The sequence below is a fragment of the Pipistrellus hanaki genome (assembly GCF_964339955.1).
Source record: "Pipistrellus hanaki genome assembly, chromosome: 10".
NCBI lineage: Eukaryota > Metazoa > Chordata > Mammalia > Chiroptera > Vespertilionidae > Pipistrellus > Pipistrellus hanaki.
In genome coordinates, this window is record NC_140512.1 from 63849869 (window position 1) to 63861912 (window position 12044).

The window sequence follows — 12044 nt, forward strand, 5'->3', positions numbered from 1 at the left end:
AAAGTACTCAGAACTTAAAACACTCAAGCTACACAATTTCTTTCCATTCTTCATAGAAGGCCAGATTTCTTCCTGGACATTTATGTAAACTCCTGTGACTGTCAGTGATGATTTTGCGTTGATTCTGGGAGGGCTGAATTTGGCCTAAGGTAGTTTATCCTGGAAATCATCATGAAATTCCAGTAAAGCTTTCCAAAAAATTTCTATAATTAATTGCTTGGAGAGAAATGCACATCTTAGAATTGTGAAGAACTTCCTTTGGAAACCTAAATGTCCTTATAGATGACTGGGAAGGCAAAGGGCGATGCCATTTATAGGAAGAACATAAAGGTTACTAACACATCCCAGGGTCACAGAGAAATGGAGAACATTTGCCTCTTTTGCTTCAGCCAGCTCAGAGTTAGACACTCATTTTTAGTAACCTTTGCATTTCACTCACTCAACAGACTATCACCAGTCACAGGCTGAGAAACTCACATCCATATATCCCTGCAAGAATATACCTCTGGAGTTCTTGAATGAACCTTAAAAAGGTCTCATCCTTGTAAATGTAAAAAATAAAAATTAAAAAAATTTAAGCATTTTAAAAGAGTCAAACACATATCTTTCCAACAAGCCCAGCTTCTAGTGTCCTGCTCTACCAGGTAACAATCCCTGACTGCAAACAAACACTGTGCCTGTGCGCTTCGTGTAGACATCGTCTGACTTATCTGGACCCAGAAATTAGAGAAACGAATCGTAACACATCAGGAAGTCTAAATATCATTATTTAGACTTGGATTTTGTTTCATATTATGATGGCTTTAAAAAGAATCCATTTTTCTAAGAAGAGCCCCAAGGTCAAAATTTGTTTTGTTAGAAAGCCAGCTCTTGAAATGTGCTACTATTTCACACATAGCATTTTAGTGATTCATCTAAGACACTTAACTGGAAACATCTTAAGGCCACATCTACCACGATACCAAAACATCTGGAGGTAAAATGAAAAGCCAGTCCCTGTGCTACATTTTCAGTTAAGTAAATAAACACCTCTCTATGGAGTAATGCGCTCTAATAATCAGTGACAAATATTGGGAAAGGTATTTTCGCTTTAGAAATTATTTCCGGAAGGCAGCAGATTGTAAGTGATTTCGTTCTTTCAGCCAACAGGTCGATGCCATTGTGCCTTAAGCCAGGATGAATGCTCTGCCTGGTCAATTTATTCCTCTCCTACTTTCAAAATACTGTCTGGCCACTGGCATTCCATCAATGACATTGTCCATATTCCCCCCCTAAAAGACCACCTGGTAAAATTTCTCTTGGTTCTCAGTAAAAAAAAAAAAAATAAGGCTAGTGCTAAGTACCTTAAGCACTTGGGAATTTGCCCTCCGTGTGATATCTCTAAATGTGGACACTGAACTCCAATCCAAAACCAGGCTTTAGAAGCTCAGTGGTTTTGGCATAACGAATGCAAGGTATTTCCCTAACGTGGGGTATAATTAAAATCTCATTTATCTGAGCGCCACAAGCTGGGATTAAACCACATTAGCCTCAGTGAGCCACCATCTTTTACAAAACAACTCAATTCCACTTAGAAAATCTGTAATCTTTCTAACCTGGGACTCTGAAACAGCCCTCATGACCATCCCATTTTCCTCCTGAGACCACCACCTGCTACCGATAGCACATATTCATATAATCGACTTTATAATACCTAACTATAGGGCGAAACTGGTTTCTTTTTATGATGCCTAGAGGCGTGGGGGCAGATATTTTTGGACGGCTGAGGTAAGTGCCATTTAATATGGTGTAGATATGTTTTCCCGATTTTTAATAATGAGACCAGCAGAGGAAAGATCGCAAAGGGCATTATATAATGTATATAATAAATTTCGGCGCTGAGTGACAGACAGAACCGAGCGGGGCTCTGATGCGGAGAGGCCGTTTGTTCTCCCAGCTGTGTGGTTCAAAAAGTCACACTCGTCTGGACACACCGGATCGCCAAGTGGCTCTGTGTTCTGCCTTGCCTTGGCAGGAGGCTGGCTGTTCAGCCTGGGTTCTGATTGTTAATATATTTGCTGCAGCAATCATTAATAAAGAGGCGTGCTAATAACAATGAAATACAGCTCCGCTTGAAAAATGAGGTGTACACAGACCCCAAAGAGCCTTATATCTGTCACTGTACCACAACACCGTGTTATGAGTTACTACAGATTATTAAAATAATTGAACGTAGTTATTGCCCTGAAATATGTACCTTTCAGCCTGCGAGTGAAAGTGGGCTGTGTGCTAATAAAGAACAATTCTAAGCAATCGCCCCAAAGGGTTCTTGCCCAAGTCTAATTATAGGCGGTAAATTTGTCTCCTTCCAGAAAAACCCAAGGAGAGCTTTCCACTGTCCTTTACCCAATCCCCGTGATTAGTGCAGGTGTTCCAGAAGAAAGTAAGCTCCCGGTCATAGTCAGACGCGGTATGTAACTGGGATATTGCATATTGCCTCCAACAATCTCCCGATTACTAGAGAAGATCGATGCCACGCCAGTGCTCTCCAGTGCTCGCGCCGGGGGCTGGTCACAGCCTTGAATTCTCTTCCCACCTCAGCCCCTCCTTTAGTTCAGAATTTCATCTGAAATATTAAATGTATAGGAGTGCCCTCAGAAAGGCCTAGAGGCTTGGCAGTTGTAGGTTTGATTTTTTACAGAGAGGAAGGGAGAGGAATAGAGAGCTAGAAACATCAATGAGAGAGAAACATCGACCAGCTGCCTCCTGCACACCCCCAACTGGGGATGTGCCCGCAACCAAGGTACATGCCCTTGACCGGAATCGAACCTGGGACCCTTCAGTCTGCAGGCCGACGCTCTATCCACTGAGCCAGACCGGTTTCTGCAGTTGTGGGTTGTTGTTGTTTGTTTGTTTTTTTTCTCCAAGATTTTATTCATGTAGTGCCATGGAATAACCAAGATCTATTATGTAATGAAAGAACTGTACAGTTCGGACCGAATGTACAGATGAAAAAACAAAACTGCTCCTCTCCTCTCATTGGAACACGGAGGGCTCTGGGTTAAGCAAGCACGTGTCTGGGGCTGACTGAGTGGGGGGCGGCGGGCGAGGCAGGCTTTCGCTGTCCCTTCTTTCTGCTGTTTACCTTCGGGACAGCGGTCAGACAGGCGTCTAAACTAACAGCAGCTTGTATTCGATGGGGAGGACTCCCTTTGAAGAGCGAGCCTTGGCTCCAGAAAGGAACCCTTTGGAGGATCAGTCCCTTTCTGCCTCGCGCTGCCGTGTGTCCGCGGCAGAGCGAGCGCCAGCCAGCCCGCGTCTGAGCAGCGTGTCTGTCCGGCCGCTTTTAAGAAACGCATTTTTGTTTCAGGTAGTCGGGAATCTGCCTTTGTTTACGCCATCTCCTCAGCTGGAGTTGTATTTGCCATCACCAGGGCCTGCAGCCAAGGGGAGCTAAAGTCCTGCTCCTGCGACCCCAAGAAGAAGGGGAGCGCCCGGGACAGCAAGGGCACCTTCGACTGGGGCGGCTGCAGCGACAACGTGGACTATGGGGTCAAGTTCGCCCGCGCCTTCGTGGACGCCAAGGAGCGGAAAGGCAAGGACGCCAGAGCCCTGATGAACCTGCACAACAACCGAGCCGGCCGGAAGGTAGGCTGCGCAGACCTTACACTTTCCTAGAGATGAGAACACGCCACAGAGACACGCATCCCCACGGTCCCCTGGCCCCAAGCTGTTTGCGCTAAAGAATGAATGCCACAGACTGGCCCTGGCCAGTGTGGGTCAGTGGTCAGAGCATCAGTCCGTGCACCGAAGGGTCGCGGGTTCAATTCCCAGCCACGGGCGTATACCTAGGTGATAGGTCTAATCCCTGGGCAACCAATCGATGGCTCTCTCACATCGATGTATCTCTCTTTCTCTCTCTCTTCCCCTTCTCCCTGCCTCCCTTTTTTTACTGGCTGTAAAAAGCAATGGAAAAGATATTCTCGGGTGAAGGCGAACAAAAACAAAAACAAAAGAATACCACAGCCTGGGCGGAAGTACCCCACCCACGCTCCACCTTTCTTCCCACAGGGAGCTGCGGGAGTCCACCCATTGCTCTTGGCATTGTGTGGAGTGAAGTGTTTTACGGTCCCTCCGGATAGCGTCATTGTAGACAGAAGGTGGGATCTGTGGGTGAGGCCAGTGAGTGCTTTGTCCCACACACCGATGGGGCCTAGAGAGCTTGTAGTGAGAGGATAGCAAGACCCAGAACATCTCCTCGCACACGTGTCCTGACAGCAGCTCACCAGGAGAGCATCCCTGTGGGCATCAGGGATGCTCTTTGGAGAACCAGACGTGCCTTGGGGTTTCAGCTACCGGAGAAGCAGACTGAGGGGGACACGGCCCCCAAGGGGTCCTCTGTCCCTTATCTTCTGTCCTCACTGACCTCCTGGGCTGGGAATCCACTGGTCAGTACTGACTCTCTACCTCCATTTGCCAGATGAGGAAACAGGCCCTCAGGTCCTCAAGGTCGCATGGGGAGTCAGTTGAAACCCCAAGACTAGAACTCAGCTTTCCACTGCAGACCTGGGGTTTGATGGCCTAGGCCAGTGGTCGGCAAACTCCTTAGTCAACAGCCAAATATCAACAGTACAACGACTGAAATTTCTTTTGAGAGCCACATTTTTTAAACTTAAATTATATAGGTAGGTACATAGCTATTAACTTAATTAGGGTACTCCTTCAATCGCACTGTATGTGCACCCCCCGCACATGGTATTTTGTGGAAGAGCCACACTCAAGGGGCCAAAGAGCCGCATGTGGCTTGTGAGCCTCAGTCTGCCGACCACTGGACCAGGATGAAGCCGTTAAAAGGACAGTGTCCGGACCCATTGCTAAGCCACGTCTTTCGGCATGGTGGCATGGCCAGAATAACTACAGAACCTGCATGCTGCCCACTGTGCCTCTGGCAAGAAGCACCCACTGGCTGGGGTAATGAAATATTAATTAGTCAGATTAATCAAGGCATAAGATACGTAAAGTGAGGGAAGCACGTAATCTTTTATGTAGGTCAGAAATTTATTTTCATGTTATTTATAATACTTATTTTCACACAGACACAGCCGCACTTATGTGATTAGATGAGATATACGTTTCGAACATTCTAGAATGTTCCTTGCAGCCTCTTCCCAGGATATCAGCCACAGTTGACTTTTCCATTGTCCTGTTTCCATTTTTGGCCATTGCGAATAAAGCTAGTGTCATTCTAATTGCATGAAAAACAGTTAGGGCCATCCGAGAATAATCATATTGCCAGTGAGAAGAGATAGACATAATTTGTCACTTGTCAACATAAAATTAAAATGTGCTTGATATTAATATATAAAGAAAGATCAGCATACAATTGAAAGGTCTTGGGGGGGCGGGCGGTCTTTAACATAAAAAAAAAAAAAAAAGAACTGAAAAAACAATGCGGATCTGTTTGGATGAAAACTCTCTTATTAAGCTCACAGAGAGATCAAATGTCATTTAGCAGGAGTTGAAAGGAAGGAACTCTTGCTTAGAACAAGGAAGATGATGAGTGTGACCTGAACTGTTTACAAATAGTACCTTTCTTGAACTTTAAAAGTCAACATTCCTTATGTTCATGAATTTATTAATTTACAGTGACTGCTGCCAAAAAATATAGGCTACGGTTGTGCAATCCCAGGACTGTTGGCAATGACCGCTTGTGCAACAGTTTGGATAGAGCACAATGTACAGCGACTTTGTTTTGACGTGGGTGCCGCCTGCATAAGACACAAAGGGTGGTGTCTTTGATAGGAGTGTGCTGCTCAATTACTCAAGCAGGAAACATCGTTAGATCTCTTAGATTGCAGATAAAGGTCACCCACTGCATCCAAGAGCATGTTGACTCGTCAAAATAAATATTAATGATGCTTAATCGCTCATTAGATACCGAATGCTCCAGGTCTTGAGGACAGCAGATCCCGGCTATTATCTTTTGGCCCTGAATAAACATGACTTGCAATGCGGATCACGTGATTCCTCACTGTGCAGAGGTGAACAGCTGTCAGGCCTCAGATACTCTCCTGCCTACTCTGCAGAACTGCGGAGGCTACTTCGGACTGGAATAAAAGTGCACACGCTGACTTTTTAAAATGTGGCTTTAATTAATGGTGGGTGGGCAGGCTTTTCCAAGGAGATGCATGATGTCAGTGAGCATGAACTTTAACGAGAGTGAATGTATTGAGATAAACATGCGTCTCTAATTCTCTCCTTGCCGTCGTTAGACCCCCAATCCTGACTCCCCCTTCACCCAGGCAGAAGGTCTGCGGAATCAAAATGAGAACAGGCTGGGCCTGGAAGGCAGGCCTCCTGAGCGAAATCTCCAGTGGGCCTGGTTCTAGCACATCCCAGCCGCCCGGGGCTGACCACGGCATTCGTTCCGTTTTCTTTCTTCTCTGTGCTTTTCAGTATCTCCCCAGTTGTCTAATATGAGTATCTTATACTTTTTAATGTTGTGGGGGAGAGGGGAGACCAATGCATTTTATTCAAAACACATCTATTCTAAGTTGATTCTGTTTAGCCAGTGCTGTAAGTCATCATTCAACACTGCCATTCACAAAAGGCCTTAATTTCCCCCTAATATCCAAGCAGTTTAATTCGCTTATTAGAACAGCTGGTTAGAGCACCCTCATGTGTCTCTGGATGGTAGTATCATTTTGGATCTGAGGGGTGACTATCATTTCACTCACCGATTCAGCAGAGTTTGTGATGACTCTGCTTTCCTTCGTGTTTACTTGAAACTCATCCTTGATGGAGCCTTGGTTTCTACCTCCGGGGAGTCCTAGGAAGATAAATTTACCTTGTTCAACACAAACTTTCTATTCACAAAGACACCCCACAGCTGCTCTCGGTGGCTCTTTTTAGGGGTAGAGAAGCCGTGTGAGGAAAGCCTCTGAGTTACGTTTTAGGACCAGGTGAGGCGAATTACAAGCACAAGTTACTGGGCCGATAGTCACCATTTGTTCCCTTCTGGGGGTTGAAAATGGCTTTAAAGTAGTCTGCTCTTCCCCTAATATGAAATCATCACAACTTCTTTTGCCTTTCGAGAGAGAATATATATCAAAATCATGTATCCAGCAAAATTCTGCCCTATAATCACTGGACATTTCTATAATAAGATTAAGAGGGATTCCATAAAAAACTTTCCCTAAATGATATCTCTTCCTATGGAAAAGATAGAACATGGGATTTGAAATGAGACCCACATTAGTCTTAGCCATGCAATACCGGTGGCTTTGCTCACTGAATTTCAGGTTCTATCGTGTGTAAACGTGTATTATATGTGCTCTAGGAAGACAAGCATAAGGCAAATAGCGGAGAGCCTGGCACACAGTAGGTACTCAATAAAAGTTCGTTCCTTTCCCCTTCGTGAAGTTATCTGTAACGTAGGTAATAGAGATAGGCACAAATTCAATTTGAACTGTTACTTAGTTCAGATTGAACTATACAGTCTGGTCACTATCCATAGACTCATCTTTGGTTTAGTTTAACATACTAAAAAAACAAAAAAACAAAAAAACACCCAAAAAACAAACAAACAAACAAACAAAGAAAACAGGCACGCAGGTCCTGACTGGGGAGTTCCGTTGGTTAGAGCAGTGTTTCCCAACCTTCTCTCATGATGAGAATCACCTGGTGGAGTTGTTAAAACACAGATTCCTGAATCCCAACTAAGAAGTGCTAAACTAGAATTTTGGGGAACATATAGGTAAAATTGTATACTTAACTAGTGCTCTAAGACAGATTTTATATACAGAGCACTAAGTTAGGTATGCAATTTTACCTATATGTTCCCAAAAATTCTAGTTTAGCACTTCTTAGTGCTCTGTATATAAAATCTGTCTTAGAGCACTAGTTAAGTATACAATTTTACCTATATGTTCCCAAAAATTCTAGTTTAGCACTTCTTAGTTGGGATTCAGGAATCTGTGTTTTAACAACTCCACCAGGTGATTCTCATCATGAGAGAAGGTTGGGAAACACTGGGTTAGAGCATTGTCCTGATATACTGAGGTTGGGGGTTAGATCCCAGTCAGGGCACTGTAAGAACTAACCCATGAATATATACATAACTGGAAAAACAAATCTGTGTTTCTCTCCTCCTCCTTTCCTTTCTCTCCAAAACCAATAAATAAGCAAATAAATAAATAAATACACAATTCAGGCAAATATTATTTGCTACTGTGCAAAACACTGTCAAATGTTTTATAATTTTATCTTTCAAAAACCCATATGGGAATTTAAGAAACAGTATCAGTATTCCTGTTTTTCTTTTTTTTAATATATTTTATTGATTTTTTTTTTTTTACAGAGAGGAAGGGAGAGAGATAGTTAGAAACATCGATGAGAGAGAAACAGCTGCTTCCCGCATGTCCCCTATTGGGGATGTGCCCGCAACCAATGTACATGCCCTTGACCAGAATCGAACCTAGGGCCTTTCAGTCCACAGGCTGACGCTCTATCCACTGAGCCAAACCAGTTTCAGCATGAGGGGACTCATTTTATTTTTTTATTTTTTTATTTTTATTTATTTATTTTTTTGCCTTAGTGATGTTTATTTATTTTTATTTTTTTATTTTTTATTTTTACATATTTTATTGATTTTTTTTATTGCCCCCCTCCCTCCCTCCCATACATCCCCTCCCTCCCCATAGTTTTATGTCCATTGGTTGTACTTATATGCATGTATACAAGTCCTTCGGTTGATCTATTATCTCCCCCTGATCTCCCTACCCTCCCCACTGTAATTTGACAGTCTGCCTATTGCTTTACTTTCTCTATATCTGTCTCTTGGTTCATCAGTTTATAATGATTTTTATCATCCACCAATGTGTGAGGTCATGTGGTGTTTCTCTTTCATTGATTGGCTTATTTCACTCAGCATGATGCTCTCCAATTCCATCCAGGTTGCTGCAAATGATGAGAATTCCTTCTTTTTATGGCAGCATAGTATTCCATTGTGTAGATGTACTATAGTTTTTGGATCCAATCATCTGCTGACGGGCACGTAGGCTGTTTCCAAATTCTGGCTATTGTAGATTGTGCTGCTATGAACATAGGGGTGCAAATATCCTTTCTGATTGGTGTTTCTAGTTTCTTGGGATATATTCCTAGAAGTGGGATTACTGGGTCAAATGGGAGTTCCATTTTCAGTTTTTTGAGGAAACTCCACACTGTTCTCCACAGTGGTTGCACCAGTCTGCATTCCCACCAGCAGTGCACGAGGGTTCCTTTTTCTCCGCAACCTCACCAACACTTGTCATTTGTTGATTTGTTGATGTTGGCCATTCTGACAGGTGTGAGATGGTACCGCATTGTTGTTTTGATTTGCACCTCTCAAACAATTAGTGACTTTGAGCATGTTTTCATGTGCCTTTTGGCCTTCCTTCTGTCTTCTTTTGAAAATATTCTGTTTAGGTCCATTGCCCATTTTTTAATTGGATCATTCATCTTCCTTTTATTTAGTTGTATAAGCTGTCTGTAAATGTTGGAGATTAAACCTTTATCAGTGGTAATATTTGCAAATATGATCTCCCACACCGTGGGCTTTCTTGTTGTTTTATTGATGGTTTCTTTTGCTGTAAAAAAGCTTTTTATTTTGAAGTAGTCCCATTTGTTTATTTTCTCTTTAGCTTCCATTGCCCTAGGGGCAGTATCAGTGAAGAAGTTATTTTGGCATATGTCTGAGATTTTGCTGCCTGTGGATGCTTCTAGTATTTTTATGGTTTCCCGTCTGATGTTTAAGTCCTGTATCCATTTTGAGTTTATCTTTGTGAATGGTGTAAGTTGGTGATCTAGTTTCATTCTTTTGCATGTGTCTGTCCAATTTTCCCAACACCATTTATTGAAGAGACTGTCTTGACTCCATTGTATATTCGTGCCTCCTTTGTCAAATATTAATTGAGCATAGTGATTTGGGTTGATATCTGGGTTCTCGATTCCATCCCATTGATCTATTTGTCTGTTCTTGTGCCAGTACCAGGCTGTTTTGAGAACAGTGGCTTTGTAATATAGTTTGAAGTCTGGTATTGAGATCCCTCCTACTTTACTCTTCTTTCCCAGGATTGCTGTGGCTATTCGGGGTCTTTTATTGTTCAAATTAACTTTTGGAGAGTTCTTTCTAGGTCAGTGAAATATGATGTTGGTATTTTAATGGGGAGTGCATTGAACCTATAGATTGCTTTAGGAAGTATGGACATTTTGATGATGTTGATCCTACCAATCCATGAACATGGTATGTTCTTCCATCTCCTTACATCTTCCTCTATCTCTTTTTTCAGTGTCGTGTAGTTCTCCGCAAATAGGTCCTTTACTTCCTTAGTTAAATTTATTCCTAGGTATCTTAATTTTTTTGGTGCGATGGTAAATGGAATTGCTTTTTTAGCCTCTGTTTCTGTAGTTTCACTGTTGGTGTATAGAAATGCCATGGATTTCTTGGCATTAATTTCATATCCTGCTATGTTGCCAAATTCATTTATTAAGTCAATTAGTTTTTTAATGGAGTCTTTTGGGTTTTTTATGTACAATATCATGTCATCTGCAAATAAGGATAACTTTACTTCTTCTTTTCCAATTTGGATGCCTTTTATTTCCTCCTCTTGTCTAATTGCAATGGCTAGTACTTCCAGAACTATGTCAAACAGGAGTGGCAAGAGTGGGCATCCCTGTCTTGTTCCTGTTCTTAGAGGGAATGGTTTTAGTTTTTGCCCATTGAGTATAATGTTGGCTGTGGGTTTATCATATATAGCTTTTATTATGTTGAGGTATGATCCTTGTACTCCAACCTTTTTAAGAGTTTTTAACAGGAAAGGGTGTTGGATTTTATCAAATGCTTTTTTCTGCATCAATTGATATGACTATATGATTTTTATCTTTCAATTTGTTTATGTGATGTATCACGTTTATTGATTTGCGGATATTGTACCATCCTTGCATTCCTGGAATAAATCCTACTTGGTCGTGGTCTATGATCTTTGTGATGTTCTTCTGGAGTCGATTTGCTAGAATTTTGTTGAGGATTTTGGCATCTATGTTCATGAGGGATATTGGCCTGTAATTCTCTTTCATTGAGTTGTCTTTATCTGGTTTTGGTATTAGGGTGATGCTGGCTTCATAGAAGGAGTTCGGAAGTGTTCCTTCCTCTTGGATTTTTTGGAATAGTCTGAGGAGGATAGGTTTTAGTTCTTCCTTGAATGTTTGGTAAAACTCTCCTGTGAAGCCATCTGGCCCTGGGCTTTTGTTTGCTGGAAGCTTTTTGATGACTGTTTCAATTTCTTCCCACGTCACTGGTCTATTGAGATTTTTAGATTCTTCCTGATTGAGTTTTGGCAGTTTGTATTTTTCTAGGAATATGTCCATTTCCTCCAGGTTGTTCAGTTTGTTGGAATAGAGTTGTTCTTAGTATTTTGTAACAATCTGTTGTATTTCGGTGGGGTCTGTTGTTATTTCACCTCTTTCATTTCTGATTTTGTTTATTTGGGTCCTCTCTCTTTGTTTCTTGGTTAGCCTGGCTAGAGGTCCATCAATCTTGTTTATCCTTTCGAAGAACCAGCTCTTGGTTTTGTTGATCTTATGTATTGTTTCTTTGGTCTCTATGTCGTTTATCTGTGCTCTGATTTTTGTTATTTCCTTCCTCCTGATTACACTGGGCTTTTCTTGCTCTTTTTCTAACTCTTTGAGTTGTAGAGTTAGATCATCTGTTACCATTTTTTCTAGTTTTTTGCAATAGGCTTGTAAGGATATGAACTTCCCTCTCAAAACTGCTTTTGCTGTGTCCCATAGATTTTGGATTGTTGTGTTTTCATTGTCATTTGTTGCCAGGATGTTTTTAATTTCTTCCTTGATTTCTCTGGTAACCCAGTCCTTGTTTAATAGCATGTTGTTTAGTCTCCATGTGTTTGATTTCTTTGGATTATTTTTATTGTAATTAATTTCCAGTTTTATGCCACTATGATCTGAGAAGATGCTTGATATGATTTCTATCTTCTTGAATTTGAAGAGACTTTGCCTATGTCCCA

At 42.0% G+C, this 12044-nt stretch overlaps 1 protein-coding gene across 1 annotated transcript in view; it reads left to right on the plus strand.

The window, feature by feature from the left end:
* Nucleotides 1–12044, plus strand: part of WNT2 (Wnt family member 2) — a 65785-nt gene that overhangs the window by 5801 nt on the left and 47940 nt on the right. The window contains exon 3 of the mRNA XM_084896975.1: nucleotides 3350–3627. Within this exon, the coding sequence (XP_084753101.1) occupies nucleotides 3350–3627 (278 nt within the window). The remainder of the gene's footprint in view (nucleotides 1–3349; nucleotides 3628–12044) is intronic.